The sequence below is a fragment of the Bos mutus genome, chromosome 29 (assembly GCF_027580195.1).
Source record: "Bos mutus isolate GX-2022 chromosome 29, NWIPB_WYAK_1.1, whole genome shotgun sequence".
Taxonomy (NCBI): Eukaryota; Metazoa; Chordata; class Mammalia; order Artiodactyla; family Bovidae; genus Bos; species Bos mutus.
In genome coordinates, this window is record NC_091645.1 from 29,050,772 (window position 1) to 29,069,039 (window position 18,268).

The window sequence follows — 18,268 nt, forward strand, 5'->3', positions numbered from 1 at the left end:
GTGAACCCCCTCTCTCTGCCCTCCTTTCAGTGGGTGTACAACATTCTCAACAAGAAGGCTGAAGCCGACCGGATTGTTTTTGAGAACCCGGATCCGTCCGATGGCTTTGTCCTGATCCCCGACCTCAAGTGGAACCAACAGCAGGTAAAGGATTTCGCTGGGCCTCTGTGGTCTCTGAGTGCCCCGCTCCAGCTGCCGCTCCCTAATCCTGCCCTTCTTCCTCCTGCTGGTCTCTCGCTCTCTAAGAAGATTATAATTAACCGACAGGGGAGGCTGAGCTGTCTGCAGTGGGAGCACCTACACAAATGTTTACCCTTCAGTGGGCCAGTTAAAGCCCCTTCTGGCTTACCTCTCACGCTAGGGTGAGGATGGGCAGTGTTTGCGTCATGATGTCACGGGCTATTCCTTCATCAGCCACGTGCGAGGCTGCCACCTTCCCTTCCAGGGGCACCCGGAGTCCTGAAATGGACAGGTTACCCCTCCCCACGCCCTGGACACCAGCACATCCAGGCAGCACTGGCTGGCAGAAACCACGGGGACCAGCCGGAGGAGTCCCCTGCACTGCCCGAGCCAGAGAGGGGGCCTCCAGCGGCCTAGACACCGCACCCACCAAAGCGTCTCGGCTCTGCTGCCTGGCCCCCGAGCGCCCCCCTCCCCTGGTTCCCCAGGAGCCGTCTTCACTCACGCTGCCCCTCCAGTCCTCTGCATTCTCTGTGCACCTCCTCTCCTCCTCCTTCATCTCACACTGAGAGGCCCATCCCCAGGCTCGCTGGCTGCCGCCTCTTTGGGTGGACTGTCATGCCCTGAGAGTAACAGGAACCAGCAGGGCACCGGGTTCAGGCAGCGCTGTGCCCACACAGACTGGAGTTGGGCCCGGATAAGGCCCAGGAAGCCAGCCCTGGGCTCTTGGGGGCTGGCGGTGGGGGGCAGGTAGACATCCGCCCTCCTCCTCCCAGTTGAAATCCGTGACTAACCAGGCTCTCGGGTGGGCCCCTCTAGGCTCTGTGTTCCTCACATCATTGTTAGGTTTCCCGGGGACACTGATCTGGAGTTGGGCCCGTCCCGCCAGGGGGGACGCCTCCCGTCTCACTCTCTCAGCCGCTGGTCAGGCCTCTGTGCCCTCTGCCAAGCTCACCTGCATTCTCTTGGCTGGGTGGGGTGGGTTTCCTGGCCAGCCACACCACTCCAGTTGCCAAGAGACGGGGGAGCCGAGCCTGTGGCCGGGGTGAGGGGGACAGGATTCAGGCTCAGAGGCACGGGCGAGCCAGTGCCAGCTGTCTCCTGGGGTGGCTCGTGGGACTTCCTGGATGTGGCTGGTGGGGGAAGGAGGAGGCAGGTAGGGAATCTGAAGGGAGTTTCCAGAGGTCTCAGTGCTGAGCTGGGAAGGTCAGAGGAGCCCGCCCTCCCCTCTGCGTGATGATGTGCAGAGGTCGCCCCCCCCACCAGCCGATCCCCACTCAGGCCGGAAGGGAGGGCAGAGGACCGGAGAAGGAATGAAGCCAGAGCCCCCGTGGGGTAGGGACGCCGGGAGGCTCTGTCAATCCCGTCCGCCCCCTTGGGCAGCCTTGCGCTGGCCGTTCTGGATCACACACACGGTGCAGGGAGGTGGGGGTGCGTGGGTAGGGGGGAGCTGGTAGGAGGAATTTGGATTCATGAGGTCCCTGAAGACCTTGTGATTTGCAGGAGGTGATTTGCATGTGGGGATAGCCGCAGCCTCCCCATACAAGGAGCCATACCACTCTGGCGCCTGTGGCACCGAGAGCGGAAGCCCATGCTCCTGCTTACCTGGCCGGGGCACTGCCCGCTGTCTGTCCCCTTAAGAGAGAACAGGCTTCAGGCACTCCGGGGCACTGCCCGCTGTCTGTCCCCTTAAGAGAGAACAGGCTTCAGGCACTGTAGCAGGGTCCCAGCCACATGGTGGGGTGACTCGCCCTGGGGCTCTGAAGGGGCCAGCCTGAGTAACAGGCTTTTAACTTGCTGACTGGACAGGTGTGACTGTGCCTGACCTTTGCTTCTTTACCGCTTGTCTCCTTGTGGTGCCACAGTTAAGGGCCTTACATCCCTGACTTGTGACAGAACACTGAGGCCCACGGCTCCCTAGAATTAGTGTGTCCAGCAGGGAGGCGGGCCAGGCCTGGAATTCTGTCCTCATCCTCATCCACCAGAGGAGGACAGAGGAGAGGGCGGTCTGGCATGTGCTCTGAGGGGACTTCTAGCCACCCTGGCGGCCCCTCGTGTCGCTGCTCTGCCGAGAATCGTGTCTTTTTCCGCTCACTGGTGGCCCATGATTAAAAAACGTCCATCCATCCATTCATCTGTCCGTCCGTCTCACAAATATTTTGCTGTTATTGTTTAGTCACTAAGTCGTGCCTGACTCCTCTGGAAGCTCACCAGGCTCCTCTGTCCATGGGATTCTCCAGGCAGGAATACTGGAGCAGGTTGCTGTTCCCTTCTCCAGGGGATCTTCCGACCCAGGGATCGAACTCATGTCTCCTGATTGCAGGTGGCTTCTTTATCACTGAGCCACCAGAGAAGCCCCACAAATATTGATCAAGTCCCTAATGTCTGCTGGAGACTCTGGCTCCCTGGAGATTAGAGAATCCCTTCCTCAGTTCTCTGTAGAGAGAAACTGTATATTCCTTCTTATTGGCTTATTTGGGGATGTAGGAATTGGTCCAGTTAATACATCTACATGTGTGTTAGAAGCTCAGTCATGTCCAACTCTTTGCGACCCCATAGACTGTAGCCCTCCAGGTTCCTCTGTCCATGGAATTCCCCAGGCAGGAATACTAGAGTGGGTTGCCATTCCCTTCTCCAAGGGATCTTCCCAACCCAGGGATCGAACCCACATCTCCTGCATTGCAGGCAGATTCTTGACCATCTGAGCCTCCAGGGAAGCCAACACCAGCATGTACATGGTAACAATAAAAATAGCACACAGAGTGGGCAATGAAGGTGCATTCCCTCACCCGACATTCCTCCACGTCCCTGCCCCAGAAGAGATGGTTTGTCTCTCCTCCATAGTCTTTACACACTATACGTGTCAGCATGTATGTGCGTGTTCATGGAGACACACAGACACATTCAGCTCACGGAATGTAGATCCTTGTGTCTAAGGCACTCAGGCAGGAGCCTCGATCTCCACGTCTCTCCTGAGGTGGAGCCATGGGTGTCCGGGGCTCCAGCCATTCTCCGTTTTGCCCCTTGCTAGGAGGCTGTTGCTTCGACTTTGCTGCCCTGCCTTAGAGTAGACAAGGTTGATGGCCTCTGTCTCCCCAGAGGGGTTGATGTGCTGCCTTCTGGGATGCCAGTCTGAGACCCTTGCCAGCCCCTCCCTTGTTTTTTTTCCCCAGATCATTTCTCTGGGCAGCCGGGGCCCTTTGGGGAAAATCCGGGGTCATGTCTGCTATCAAAGGACAGGTTTGTCTTCCTTCCCTCACTCAGCCCGTGAGCTGGCACCCAGCACAGGCTTCATGCTTCATTCCATGCCAGTGGAGCAGAGAGGTGTGACTTATGTCATCTTTGGAATTTGTCAACAGATACCATCTAAACAAATGTTACTCTTGTTTGGAGGGCCTGTGACAGTGACAACGTGGAACGGCTGGAGACACTCACAGACACGCACACACTCCTAGTTCAGACAGCTTCATTTCCTGCTGCTCCTTGGGTCTCAGCTTATACAAGAGTCCTGGACACAGGCCATGAGAAGGAAGAGTCCAGAAGGGACTTGCAGGCAGAGCTGAGGCCCAGGTGGGCACTGCTTAGCCGTCTGCTGGCAGGTTCCCACCGCGCTCACGTGTGGCCGGTCAGGGGCAGAAAGCCCGGCTCTTAGGGCTCTGGCGGAGACGAGTGTGTGTGGCATGGGGAGAGTGTTGGCATGAAGAAGCACAGCTGGACACCAGGCACCATCTGGAAAGTCTCATTCCCAGGTTTTTAAGTTGGGGCCCTTGGGGACTTGGTCGGGTGACTCATGGTCCCCAAATTATCTCATTGAGGAATCTAGCAGCTTGGCCTGCAGAGCTGAGGGCCGGTGGATCCGCACCAGGCCTTGGCCCTTGGCCCTGGTGTCTGGGGCTTGCTTTGCAGGAGGATGTGAAACTGGCCAAGGCCAGGGTTTGGGCAAGTGGAGACTGGGACAGGAAGGGTTTTCTGGGCAAGAGGAAGAGTCATTTTCCTCTCTGGCTCAAGGTTTTGGCTCCAGGTCTTGTTGGCCTTGGGTCCTTGTACTGTTGTGACCCCCAGGTCTTCGGGCAGCCACTGTCTTCTGGAAGGGCGGCTGTGTATGAGCCCTGTGAGATACGGGAAGGGAGACAAGGGTGAAGCAAGGTGGAGCTCACTGCCCCGCGGGCCCCAGGCTCCCTTCCCCCGCACTTGCCTCTCCACCTGTCACCTGCCTGGACTCCAGGCACATGGAGCCCTCCTCCCCCAACCAATGCCACTGAGCCTTTTTTTTTTTTTTACTGTTCCTTTGCTCAGTGCTCTTTTCCCAAGCCCTCCCTCTTCTTCCCGACCCAGGCCCCCTGTCCCTCTCTGATCACCCTCACTGGTCTTTCCTTCTTCCTCCTGCACTCTTCTCCCCTTGTGTCTTACAGCACTTAGTACAGGTGATTAGACCATAAAAGTGGTTCATGGCATTTTCTTGAAGCCCCCCTACTTCTGCCCCCCTACTGAGTATGTAAATACTCTCGTGTGATATTTTTGAGCAGGAAGAATAAACACAGGCTTCTTCCCTCACACAACCCTCACTCACCCGGGGCAGGTGGACGCCCACCTTGCCTGGGGTTGGGTCTGGCCACAGTGTCCCTGGGATTGGCGGCGGCTGGCCCTGCAGGCCTTGGGGTGGGGGTGCTTCCTGACTTCTCAGGGGGCAGTTCCAGGATGGGCAGCCTCCGCGGTTGGCCCCCCTGCTGAGCCCAGTTCACCCCGCCTGTCTCCGCACAGCTCGATGACCTGTACCTGATCGCCATCTGCCATCGCCGGGGCATCAAGTCGCTTCGGGACCTCACCGCAGAGCACCTGCCGCTGCTCAGGAACATTCTCCGGGAGGGTCAGGTGAGGTTCCCGGGGCCGAGTCCACTCCAGGGCCCAGAGGGGTTACACTCCGATTCCCGTGTGTTCCTTTCCTCACCCCACCCTTCTGTGAAACGGCTTCTCTCTAGGTGCCCTGCAGGGGCCTGTGAAGGCTTGTAGATGGCCTCAGGAAGCCCCTGGTCCTGGTCCCACCCTGCCTTCCAGCTCTGCGCTCAGCCCCCTCGCCTCACCCCACACAGGCTTCCTCAGCTCGGGTCCTCGATTCTGCTCCCTGACGTTGTCCTGCAGGTCACATGTGGGGTGCCCGCCCATCCCAGGGTTACCCGTGACAGCTGCATCACGCTACACGTGTTTCTTGGATAGATGGTCCACGACCTGACATGGATCTGCGTGTGTCCCCTCGTGTACCTCGAGGGCAGAGACTGAACGCTCTGGCACCTGGCGTTCTGGGACACCTTCCCTCTGGGAGATTTGCTGAATCAGATGAAAAGGCTGCTAAAAGCAGCCCTGGGGGCCCGGGCAGATGGTGGGGGAGAGGAGAGTCTCAAATCTGGAGCTGTGATCCTGGTTCTGACACTTTGACCTTAGCCCCCTGGTGGCCCCGGGCAGGTCATTTCGCCTCTCTGGGCCTGGGTATCTGGAGGGGTCCTTCTGAACCCGTTATTCTGTGGGGTTGGCCTCAGCCTTGTTTCCTCTGAGACACTGGATGGTACAGCCTCCATGCTAGGCCTGCTGTCACCAAGGTTTCCAGCCCGGGAGAGGCTCCCCTGGTCGAGGTTCAACAAGCCCTGCTCCGAGGCTCTGCCTGGGGCCACTCTCCTTCCCCTCTGGCCCCCTCCCCACTGTGCCCACCTGCCTTCCCACCTGCCTGCTCACCCCACCATGTCCCCGGCTGTCTTTCTCTTTTCTCTGGATGCAGGGCACCTGGGAGGTGTCAGGCCAGCACTTGCATCTGCCCTGGCAACTCCAGCACCCTCTCAGGTGGGGTCAGCCTTCCAGGAAGCCCTTTGGGTGCCCTGGTGGTCACCCTGATGCCCAGATTCCTAGGGACGCACCCAATCAGAAGGGCACAGTACAATCGCAGCGTGTATTCTGAGCTCACTGGGGCCCTGTCTTTCTTCACCCCTGCCGCCTCAGAGATTGGCCTACATTGGAAATTAAATCTTCTCTTAATTCCAAGAGGCTTGGAGGCTTCTGAAGGCGGTTGGAAGAGAAAAAGCTCTACCACTATGCAAGGTTGGGGTGGGCCAAGGGAGCCGGGCTTAAGGGTGATGCTTTCCTCTTCTGCTGGGAGTCCAGTGAGAATCCAAGGATCCTGTGATGCCTCCCAGCTCTGTCCAGCCCTGCCCACGTCCCCTCCCCCGGCCTTTCTCTGCCACCAAGCCCTTAGCTCTGTCGCAGCCCGGCTCCACTCTCTTCTGTGCTAAGCAGGGAAAAAAAGGCTTCCTGCCACCCACTTGATGATTTAAGCCTGGTAACTCCTCCAGGGCAGGCAAGTCCCCCAGTCTTGGGAATCTGGGCCCCTGTGCTTAGCACCGAGACTTCCTAGAGACCCAGCTGTGACCAAGGAAGCAGGTGTTCCAGCAGGTTGGAGCGGGGAGCCCTGATCGAGGCCACTGTCCCCCTCCTTGGGAAGAAAACCTCCACCTCGCTGCTTGTCACCCGCACCTGCTGACTCCCTAGAATGGCAGACAGGGATCCCGAAGCCACCCGTGGGGCGACGGAGAGGCTGGTGGGGGCTGTGGGCAGGAGGGGGTGCCGGCGCCAGCGTGGGGGCAGCAGCTGACCCTCCCGCCCCCCACTCCTTGCCAGGAGGCCATCCTGCGGCGCTACCGGGTGGCGGCGGACCGCCTCCGCGTGTATTTGCACTACCTGCCCTCGTATTACCATCTGCACGTGCACTTCACCGCCCTGGGCTTCGAGGCCCCGGGTGCCGGCGTGGAGCGCGCCCACCTGCTGGCAGAGGTGATCGACAACCTGGAGCAGGACCCCGAGCACTACCGGCGTCGCACGCTCACCTTTGCACTCCGGGCTGACGACCCCCTCCTGGCACTCCTGCAGGAGGCCCAGAGAAGCTGAGAAGAGACCACCCTTGTGGGGGATGGGGGCAGCAGGATTTTTTGTACCAAGTGAATTTTTTTTTTTTTAATGTATTTTGTACTGGCTTCTTCCCAGCATGAGAATAAACTATCAGTCTCGTTCAGTATGGACCCACAGTGTGGCCTGGGGAGGTGGAGTGGGCGACCCTAGCGGGGTAAAGGCAGGGGGCACGGCCAACCTGGAGGGCTCAGGGCTTCCTGCAGGGCCCCTCCTGGCGGACTTCACGTCCTGGGCCTCCCTGCTTTCACCCCTGCTGTTCTGCTACCACCTTTCTCTTCCTTCTTCCCACTTAGTGTTTCTTCCTGATGGTCCACATGTCTGGGAGTCCCCCCTCAGAGAAAACCACATATGAAACCTTTCTGGAAGTAGTCTATAGTCTTTCTGACAGCACTTCCTCTTTCCCTCCAGCACTTAACGCACACTTCCCATGTGTGAGCCAGTCCTGTTGATAAACCCTTGTTGACAGGGCTGGAGGCTGGCCTCCTGGAAGTGGGAAGGCCTTAATCAGAATCAGATGATGCAAGCCCAAGACGACTGCCTTTGCCTCTGTTCCTTGGTCAGTGAGTCTGTGGCCTTGAGTTCGTTATCTCGACAGGAAGACAAAACACACTGCCATAGAGCAGCCGGAAGATAAATCCACCGTGTCAGCAGGGCACAGTGACATGGTTGCAGTGAAGTCCAAAAGCCCTGAGTCACGGATCAAGGTGTGACCGCTGTCCTAGATCCCTGACCACAGAATTGCCAGGCCAGGAAGGGACTTCAAAGCACCCAAGGCTGATAGCCTGTAGGAAGACATCAAGGGCGTATCTGGCAAAGTGACGTCTCCCACTGCTCCAGCAGAGCAGGGACACGGGTGCAGACATTGGCAACGTGTAGTTAAACACACGAGGCCCTCTTCCCAGACACATCACGCTACCCGAGAGGGGCCGGCATTTGCTCTTCGGTCAACGTGGGGCTATGAGTTACCGCATCTTGCGTCCTCAGGACACACTGCCAGGGGAGGTAGGATGTGGGTCTTGCAGAGTGAAAGGAAGATGAAAACGGAGGGAGAGGAAGCAGGGTGGCCCTTATTCTGCATACCCTGGACCGAGAACCAGGGTACGATTCACAGCCAAGCTCCATTCGCTTGTTCCTCACACTGCTTATTAAACACGTACTGCATCAGACCCAAGGCCTCCTGAGCCTGTTTCTTTGTCAAGGGGTGCAGGGATGAGGATCCACCACAGAGGGATCTGCTGGTGATCATACACGCAGCAGGCCAAAGTGGCATGATTGCAATGGAATCCAATGCTTTGACTCACTGCATGCCTTTTGAGCCAATGTCCTAAGGGCTGGGAACCCAGAGACGACTATAAAGACACTCCCAGCCTCCCAGGCTAGGGGGCAGACAGACAGTCCTCAGCCCGAGGGATGCAGAATGAGAACCGTCTCCTCTGCCTTAGATTTCCTCCTGCCTTCACTTAGCAGGACCCACCCAGCTCCCCACCTCCACTGAGACAGCATCCTGAGCAGAAAGTCCTTAAGCCTCAGCACCGCTTGACTGATGAGCCACTGCCAGCCCTCTCTGACGGCATGGACGTCTGTCCCTGTGCGTTTAGCTGCGTGTCCTCGGTGAGTGCAGCGGAGGTGGGTGTCACCTTCTCATAAACTTCGGAGGGCTCCCCACCGGCGCCAGGCCCCAGTCCTTGGCCGACTTTCTTCCTGGCTGGGTTGGGAGGGAGGAGAGCGATTGGAGACGTGACTGCTTTTCCTCGGCTCCTCTCAAGTTTGCCCAAAAGTTTCCTCATAGGGCAAAATTGCTGAGTGTTCTATATTTGTCAACATTCCTTCATGAAACTGAGAAAAATAACATTTCAGGAGGAGTTGGACAGTTAGCTCCACGTTGTCTAGTTCTGTTGAACGCAGATCCTGGGAATGGAGAAACAAATCAAGAAACAGTTGCGAACAAAGTAATATTTGAAAATGTTTCTCTTGTGATATTTGTATTTCCAAACGAGTTGAATGGATATGTTTTATTTCTGAATAGGTTGATGTGGGTCTTTTAACTCTTCCTTCTCAGAAAGGACTAAATCTTTATTCCAAACATGTATATAGAACCCTAAAAGGACTTTTTTCTGTAAGAAGATGGTGATAATTAACAGTAGCTGTTTTCAGAAAATCCTCACATAGCAAAATAAATGTTGGCAACTCTCTGCTCCATATTCTCATTGAAATTACATTGGATTCTGGAGTCTATGTAAACTTGAAGTTACCAAATTTTAGCCACTGTTAAAAAAGAAACATGGACTAAATTTGTTTAAAGTGTTTAAATTCAAAGAACAAGGTTTTGAACATCTACCCTGTCTTTTTTTTTTAAAGACAAGAATATGGAACTAGAACTCTCATGGAGCTTACAACTTAGTGAGACACATAGACATAATTGGGCTTCCCTGGTGGCACAGCGGTTAAGAATCTGCCTGGCAAATCAGAAGACTTGGGTTTGATCCCTAGGTCAGGAAGATACCCTGAAGAAGGCAACCCGCTTCAGGATTCTTACCTGAAAAATCCCATGGACAGAGGAGACTGGCCGGCAACAACAGTCCATGGGATCTCGAAGAGTTGGACACGATTTAGCAACTAACAACAATGATAGACATAATTACAAAGTAAATCCACAAACAACTCAAGTTCAGTTGCTCAGTCATGTCTGACTCTTTGTGACCCCCATGGACTGCAGCACGCCAGGCTTCCTTGTCCTTCGCCAATTCCTGGAGCTTACTCAAACTCATGTCCATCGAGTCAGTGATGCCATCCAACCATCTCACCCTCTGTCATCCCTTTCTCCCGCCTTTAACCTTTCCTAGAATCAGAGTCTTTTCCAATGAACCAGTTCTTCACATCAGGTGGCCAAAGTTTTGGAGTTTCAGCATCAGTCCTTCCGATGAATATTCAGGACTGATTTCCTTTAGGACTGACTGGTTGGATTTCCTTGCAGTCCAAGGGATTCTCAAGAGTCTTCTCCAACACCACAGTTCAAAAGCATCAATTCTTGGGCGCTCAGCTTTCCTTATAGTCCAACTCTCACATCCATACATGACTACTGGAAAAACCATGGCTTTGACTAGATGGACCTTTGATGGCAAAGTAATGTCTCTGCTTTTTAATATGCTATCTAGGTTGGTCATAGCTTTTCTTCCAAGGAGTAAGCGTCTTTTAATTTCATGGCTGCAGTCACCATCCATTTGCAGTGATTTTGGAGCCCAGAAAAATAAAGTCTCTCACTGTTTCCATTGTTTCCCGATCTATTTGCCATGAAGTCATGGGACTAGATGCCATGATCTTAGTTTTCTGAATGTTGAGTTATGAGCCAACTTTTTCACTCTCCTCTTTCACTTTCATCAAGAGGCTCTAGTTCCTCTTCACTTTCTGCCATAAGGGTGGTGCCATCTGTGTATCTGAGGTTATTGATATTTCTCCCGGAAATCTTGATTCTAGCTTGTGCTTCATCCAGCCTGGCATTTCGCATGATGTACTCTGCATATAAGTTAAATAAGCAGGATGACAATATACAGCCTTGACGTACACCTTTCCCGATTTGGAACCAGTCTGTTGTTCCATGTCTAACTGTTCTTCTTGTTCTAACTTGCTTCTTGACCTGCATACAGATTTCTCAGGAGGCAGGTCAGGTGGTCTGTTATCTCTTTAAGAATTTTCCACAGTTTGTTAAGATCCACATAGTCAAAGGCTTTGGTGTAGTCAATAAAGCAGAAGTAGGTGTTTTTCTGCAACTCTCTTTTTCAATAATCCAATAGATGTTGGCAATTGGATCTCTGGCTCCTCTGCCTTTTCTAAATCCAGCTTGAACATCTGAAAGTTCACAGTTCATGTATTGCAGAAGCCTGGCTTGGAGAATTTTGAGCATTACTTTACTAGCATGTGAGATGAGTACAATTGTGTGGTAGTTTGAGCATTCTTTGGTGTTGCCTTTCTTTGGGATTGGAATGAAAACTGACCTTTTCCAGTCCTGTGGCCACTGCTGAGTTTTCCAAATTTGCTGGCATATTGAGTGCAGCACTTTCACAACATCCTCTTTTAGGATTTGAAATAGCTCAATTGGAATTCCATCACCTCCACTAGCTTTGTTCGTAGTGATGCTTCCTAAGGCCCAGTTGACTTTGCATTGCAGGATGTGTGGCTCTAGGTGAACGATCACACCATCATGGTTATCAATGGTGTGTGTTTGTGGGAGGGGTAACCACACCCATGGTTATCTGGGTCATGAAGATCTTTTTTGTATTGTTCTTCTGTGTATTCTTGCCACTTCTTAATATCTTCTGCTTCTGTTAGGTCCATTCCATTTCTGTCCTTTATTGAGCCCATCTTTGTATGAAATGTTCCCTTGGTATCTCTAATTTTCTTGAAGAGATCTCTAGTCTTTCCCATTCTATTGTTTTCCTCTATTTCTTTGGATCGCTGAGGAAGGCTTTCTTATCACGCCTTGCTATTCTTTGGAACTCTGCATTCAAATGGGTATATCTTTCCTTTTTTCCGTTGCCTTTTGCTTCTCTTCTTTTCTTAGCTATTTGTAAGGCCTCCTCAGACAACCATTTTGCCTTTTTGTATTTCTTTTTCTTGGGGGTGATCTTGCTCCCTGTCTCCTGTACAGTGTCATGAACCTTCATCCATAGTTCTTCAGACCCTCTATCAGATCTAATCCTTTGAATCTGCTTGTAACAACAACAATGATAGACATAATTACAAAGTAATTCCACAAACCTGAATACTTTGAGAAAAGCACAGGGGGCCGTGAGAGCTTACGCCAGGAGAAGCCAGACTTCCAGGCTAAAATGAGAGCCAAACGACCACCATGAGCTAAGACACAACACTCAGGGAAAGCATGGCTCAGCATGGCCAGAACCTAAAACGTGGCTTCCAGCACGTCCAATAGCACCCTGACCAGTTTTTCCTTCAGGACCAGGAAGAAATGAAAGGCAAAACTATGGAGAAATGTATTATCCTGTTGTACATTCTTTTCAGTGCCAGCATGGTCTGGTAACTCCTGCACAGAACCTGCACCATATCCACATGTAATCTTGGGCAAGTTAGGTAACTGCTCGTCAGCCATGAGTTAGTGAAAGCCGTGCTTACCCCGAGGGGCTTCGTGAGGATTCAACAAGAGGATTCTGTGGACATGGTAAGAACTCATAAATGTTAGCTGCCATTTTCCCACTGCCAGAAGGGCCTAAAGGACCCAGCCTATATATTTGGGTTAGATATTAAAAAGGACTTCCGGATTAGAAGGCCATGACATCCTAGACTGGGCACTGAAGTCATGGCAACCGAGACTTGAAGGCAAAAAGCGAGCCATAAACTCTCTGTGGTTCATTGATTGTGGCCCTAAAAGAGATGAGGGCTGCATGCAATGACTTCTCAGGATCTCTTCCAGCCGACAGGTTCCTGGAATGCATTTTAGCCTTGGCCTTACAGCAGGTTTCTAAGACTACAATAGTGATGTCCGGTGCTATTGAGATCCCTGGGAACTGCACAGCTCGAGCGTCCAGCCGTTTAAATCTGATAAAAATAGGAGCTGAAACACCATTCCCCAAGTTGCTATTTTTAAAAGCGTCTGAGATGCGGATTGGGTTTATTTCTTCTTCAAACGGCATCTCGCCGTTCCCTCCTTCCGGTGGGCAGGATGCTAACGTGGCAAATGCAAGGGACAGGAGCCAGAGGCCTGGGGAGGCGCATGTGTTAAGGGCTCACACCCCGGCCCACACCCTGGCCTCCCAGCTCCAGATGCACCTGCCCCTCCCACAACCCTTGCTCCTCTGTCTCCTCCCTCTGCTCCCTAGAGAGAGAGAGAGAGGCCCCCTGAGCGCCCCAGCAGAGCTGTGTCCGCCAACTTCCTCCACAGCAGAGACAGAACCAGAGAGGTAAAGGGGGTGCTCTGGAGGTGGGAAAGGAGGCAATATGGCTAGGAACGGGGGCAGGAGCCAGACCACTGATCCTCAGGGTGTCTTGACTCATCCTTGGCACAGCTGGCCCCAAAAGGAACAGTTTTAGGAGCCGAAGCTGGGTCACCCCACCATACTGCCTCTTGGTAAGCAACTCCCAGTGCCCTGCTGATGGGCAAGTGGGCTGGGAGGGGCTTCAGGTGAAAAGTACCAGAATCACTTTCCTCCTGGCCCGCAGATGATATGGTTCTAGGCAGCCAGCTAAGCATCTGGCTGTGTTGAAGAACTAGAGGGAAAAGACCGTGAGTGAGCACACTGCGGCCTGAGGGGAGGAGTCTAGACAATTAGCTTCTGGGCACTCAGTAACCAGGCCTAGGATAAGCTGGGGAAAGGAGAAGGGAGGAGAGCTGAATACAGTTTATTGGTTAGAGGAGGGGGTGCCACGTGTATGATAAGAGCACACACTTTTAACAGCACCTTATACTGCTGGAGCAAATTTATATCCGTTGCCTAATTTCACAACAATAGCCCTTTGAATAATTTACAGTTACTTCCATTTTTTTTTTTTCCTAACAAGAAAATTAAACCTATTTAGTGACCAAGGCAGAGTTGGAAATCAGGTCTCCAAGAGCAAAGCTGGCCCTTCAGTTTGATTTTTCCCACAGGGTGAAGTTTACGTGGTTCAGAACAAGAACTGCCAGCTGTGTTTAGATCGAGTTCATTAAAGAGTTTGCAAAGTTGCAAAGCTAGGTTGATTCACAGTTCAGCTCTGCGATTCTAGTCTCTTCGGACAATTGCTTTACTCTCTTTGGGTCAGTGTCTCCCCTCTGACCTCCACCCCGGCACCAGGGAGGCTGGTCTCTCTCCCTTCAGCCTTGCCCCCCGGCAGGGACTTGAGTCACTCTGCCAGAGCTGGAGCTGATACCAGATAAGTATTTGTGTGAATGCTTGATTGACAACACCAAGCATTAATTATACTTGGACACTGGTGAGATGCAGGAAAGACCTCCACCATGCACGGTGTGATTTAGGATGAACAGCCATCTGTAGATGCGCTCAAGGCCCCTTGTCTTCACCTTGCCTCCTTTGCTGTGCTCACGCAGGCCAGAGTGTTTCCTCAGGTACCTCTTCTCAGACCATGAACCCTCCAGATTCGGCTGAAGCCAACTTAGAGCTGGCATTTCTGTGAACCCCCCTCGTCAATTACCCATGCCTTATACTTAGTTATATCCTGTGCTAACTTACTCTGTTTTTCTTTTTAGGTATACCTATGGCCGATTCAAATGTTGATTGGCAAAAACCAACACAATACTGTAAAGCAATTACCCTTCAATTAAAAAGAAATAAATTTAATAAAAAAGATAACAAAAAAATAGAAACAGATTATTTTAGGTCTTATGCAGTTTAACTGCAAGAAAAAGATAAAATGAATTTATAAGTACATAAGACTAATCAAATTCTTTAACACATAAGAAGTAAACAAACCAAAAATCTCTACCTAAAAGACAGCTAGGCTTCCCAGGTGGTCCTAGTGGTAAAGAACCTGCCTGCCAACACAGGAGCCATAAAAGATGTGGGTTTGATCCCAGGGTCCGGAAAATCCCCTGGAGGAGAGGGCATGGCAACCCATTCCAGTATTCTTACCTGGAGAATCCTATGGACAGAGGAGCCTGGTGTGCTATAGTCCATGGGGTCACAAAGAGTCAGACATGGCTGAAGTGACTGAGCGTGAACACAAAAGACAGCTAGGAAAAGAAAGGTGAAAATAAAACCCTACAACATTTTTTCCCCTTTTTAACGACTTTAAGAACATGGTAACGTGGCATTTGCATCTGATTACGTTTTGTATTAACATCAGTATTAAATGAAATCTGTTGGTTTAAAAAAAAATCATTGGAGTATATAGTTGCTTTACAATGTGTTGGTTTCTGCTGTATAGCAAAGAGAATCAGCTCTATGTATACCTGTACCCCCAGGACACTGAGTAGAGTTCCCTGAACTATAAGGTGGGTTCTTATTAGTGATCTATTTTATATACATAGTATCAATAGTGTAGGGCTTCCCTCCACTATTGATAAAGAACCCCCTGCATTGCAGGCTACTCTGTATGATACTGGGGTGAGTATGTGTCATTATGGGCTCCCTTGGGTGTTCAGGGGTAAAGAATCCACCTGCAATGCAGAAGATATGAATTCCATCCCTGGGTCAGGAATCTCATGGACAGAGGAGCCTGGCAGGCTACAGTCCATGAGGTCTCGAGGGTCAGACACTACTTAGCAACTAAACCACCACTACCATTGATGGTGTGTACACGTCAACCCCAGTCTCCCAGTTGGCCCCACACCCTTTTCCCCCCTTGGGGTCCGTACATTTATTCTCTACCTCTGTGTCTCTATTTCTGCTTTGCAAATAGGTTCGTCTGTACTAGCTTCTATCCTAACTTATCCTTGAGTGGGCATCCACGTGAGTCTTCTCTTTGCCACTATCTGGTTAAGCTTTCTTGGGGGGTGGGGTCTTACATGTTCTTTGGAGCTCTGCTACCCCCTCCCCACTCTGCCCCCCTCCCCCAGCTCTTCACACTAAGGGCTCTTCACCTCTGAGAGAGTGTCTCGGGGTCTAGGGATTGTCCTGTGGGTGACTTCTGGACGGTTCTTCAGCCTAAGTAGTTTCCTGGCTTGATTGGGGGTGGCGCGGGGGGGGGTGGGGGGGTGGGGCCCAGGCACTAGGCTAAGGCCCTGGTGGGTTTTTCCGCTGGGGGCAAGATGCCTGGCGCCTTCAGTAAGGAACAGAAACTGAGACGCTTTCTCAAAGCCAAGAAGGGGTGTGCAAAGGAGGTGCACAGGGAGAAGTTTGGGGTGGCAGGGCCAGACTCCTGCAAAGGGAGGGTGCAGGTCTCCGACCAGGGCACCTGGCCACTGTGCGTGGGAGAGGTGTGCCTCACTTTCCCGAGAGGGAGAAAGACGGTTCCACACGTGGGAGAGCGGAGAACGCTTTGTAGGGCTCATTGTTTCCAGGAGGGTGTGCATGGGCTGCGCTGCCCACATCCATCCTGGTGCTACTCACAGGCTGCGCCCGCCTGAACTCTGCGCCCTCACCCCACCAGTCTCTTCCTACCCGCCCCTACAACACCACACCTCCCCCACAACACCACCCCTACCCCACACCCCTTCGCGCTCGCCCGATCGGTCTGTTCCTCCGCTTCTCTCGCCCTGGGGCCCGCCGGGGGCCGGCTCCGCCGGCTCACCATCCCGAGTCGGCGGCCACCGGCCCCGCCCGTAAGCGGGATCACCCCAGCCCTTTCTCCTCCTCCACCCCGCCCTTTCTCCTGTCTGCCTGCTCCCCGCTCGGCTCCCCGGCAGTGTGCGCAAGCGTGTCCGGCCCCCTTCCCCGCCCCACGCCGGGGCCCGGGCCCCCGCCTCCCAGCAGGCGGACTTGCCCGCTCCCAGGCCGGCCCCGCGCCTGGGACAGGGACCGGGCCGAGCGGAGCCGCCGCGCCTCCAGCCCGTGCGCCTAGCGGATCTGAGCTGCGCGCGGAGCCGTCCTGCCCCGCCCCGCGCCACCCGCGAGGGTGAGTACGCGGCGGCCGGTCCCCTTGGGGCCCGCAAGCGAGGGCTGGGCGCACCTCCGGGTCCCGGCCGCCCGGTTCTCCGCCCGGCGCCGCGATAGGGGAGGTGGTCGGGCCGGGCACGTGGGCGCCGCGCGGTTCCGGGTCGGGGTCCCGGAGGGGCGGCCACGGCCCAGGGATTCCTTGCCCTGGATGGGATTTTCCACGGAAAGCCAATTGTCTTTGCTCCCTGGGAGTGAGCGAATGGGACGGTCCTCTCTGGAAAGTTTCTAGCCCCCAGCCTTGCGCCAAGGCGGAAGAGGCCCCCCGCCTCCGCTTTGGGCATCCTCTGAGCCGCGGTTGCTCCCCACAACTGCCCCACCAGGTCCAGGAGGTCGGCAGGCTGGCTTGGCTGGAATTGACAGGCTCTGCTGGGGCCGCCTGTGTGCAGGAGACCCAAGGTCGCCAAGCAGAGCCCAAGTGTGGGGGTCGCTAGCTGCAGGCTGTCTGTGCCCGACACCAGTCCACATTCCTGGGGGTCTTTGGGCCTAGGATACTGTGTCTGGGACCTGCCCGGGTGGTGGGCAGTGGGGAGGGATGGGGTTGGGGTGGAGTTCAGTCCCGGGTAGAGTCTCTGGGCTCAGTTGTCAGTGCTGGGTGCCCCCTGGGGCCTCTGCTGGCTGGGACCTCCATTGCCAGTCTTGGGGGAGGCTCTGCCTGGGCCATCTGAGGCCTCATCTACTGCCGTTGCTCCCCTGTCCCCCAGACTGGGTCCTGAGCCAGGGTAGAGGGCTCCCGCCAGAGGGCTGGGGCTGCAGACAGTGGCGGGGGGCTCAGTTGTGTCCATCTGACCTCCTGACCACCCACAGGCTGGCACACCCTCTCGCTTCTCAGGGCAGCCTGTGCTATCCATCCCCTGGGGTGGGGTGGGGGGTGGAGGCACAGTGTGGAAGCCAAGTTTAGGCAGACTTATTCTCTGCGGAACCTAGGGAACGGGCCTGGCACGGCTAAGGTGGCACAGAGGCACAAAGCAAAGCCACTCTCTCCTGAGCTGTGGTCTGCCGCCCGCCCTGTCTAGACCACCGCCCTGGCATCTTTTAGGGGGAGTGGCGGGGAGGAATCGTTAAGGTGCTGAGTGCCATGGAAGTTACCTGCACAGAGGCACAGGTATGTGAGTATTTGCTCTTAGCAGCATTTCTCCCACACTCTCCAACAAGACTCTCCAAAGGCTGCCCATAAGTCTAGAGAGGTTGCCTGCGAGGTGCCAGCTGCTTCGGGCCTAGAAATGAACTTCTGGGGCTTCTTCTCTTTGCTGGGAGCTAATCGGCGAATACCCCCTGCCTGAGTTGACATGGCTCAGGTCCCTCTGGCCTGTACCTGGCTTGGTTTGAGTCTCCACTTCGAGCTTCTTTGTGCCCCATCCCTCAGCATCTGTGCGCTGGGCAGGAGATCTAAGGCTGTCCCCTGGGCCCTGGGCTCCCTCCCAGCACCTGAAGGAGAGCCAGGAGCCTGGACCTTCCCCCCAGAGCCCAGGTCACCAGGGGTTCAGAGGGGAGGGTGGATGGTAGGAGTTAGAAAGTAGCCTGGGGTCTCGTGTTAGACCTGGGGGCTGAGCAGCGTCCGTGGCTTGGCAGTGGGCTGCTGCTTGGTGCCATAGCGT

At 54.1% G+C, this 18,268-nt stretch overlaps 2 protein-coding genes and 1 long non-coding RNA gene across 7 annotated transcripts in view; 2 read left to right on the top strand and 1 right to left on the bottom strand.

Moving 5' to 3' along the window:
* The window catches only part of DCPS (decapping enzyme, scavenger), a 41,473-nt gene extending 34,238 nt beyond the window's left edge, over nucleotides 1-7,235 (top strand). For all 3 annotated transcript variants that reach the window (XM_005892268.3, XM_070365174.1, XM_070365173.1), the window contains exons 4-6: nucleotides 31-144; nucleotides 4,942-5,052; nucleotides 6,844-7,235. In XM_005892268.3, the coding sequence (XP_005892330.1) occupies nucleotides 31-144; nucleotides 4,942-5,052; nucleotides 6,844-7,110 (492 nt within the window). In that variant the 3' untranslated portion in view covers nucleotides 7,111-7,235. The remainder of the gene's footprint in view (nucleotides 1-30; nucleotides 145-4,941; nucleotides 5,053-6,843) is intronic.
* Nucleotides 7,236-7,373: 138 nt separating this feature from the next.
* ST3GAL4 (ST3 beta-galactoside alpha-2,3-sialyltransferase 4) overlaps nucleotides 7,374-18,268 on the top strand; it is a 111,974-nt gene continuing 101,079 nt past the window's right edge. Inside the window, exon 1 of one of the 3 annotated variants that reach the window (XM_070365162.1) lies at nucleotides 7,374-8,742. In XM_070365162.1, the coding sequence (XP_070221263.1) occupies nucleotides 8,704-8,742 (39 nt within the window). In that variant the 5' untranslated portion in view covers nucleotides 7,374-8,703. Of the gene's footprint in view, nucleotides 8,743-16,364; nucleotides 16,633-17,708; nucleotides 17,776-18,268 lie in introns of those variants that run through there. The other 2 variants (XM_070365164.1, XM_070365163.1) reach the window with 2 other exon arrangements.
* LOC138986245 (uncharacterized) lies at nucleotides 8,764-15,742 on the bottom strand. The gene is made up of 3 exons (XR_011463106.1): nucleotides 14,709-15,742; nucleotides 11,887-11,952; nucleotides 8,764-9,039 (listed from the first exon to the last, which is right to left on the bottom strand). It is a non-coding gene; the product is annotated as an uncharacterized lncRNA (long non-coding RNA).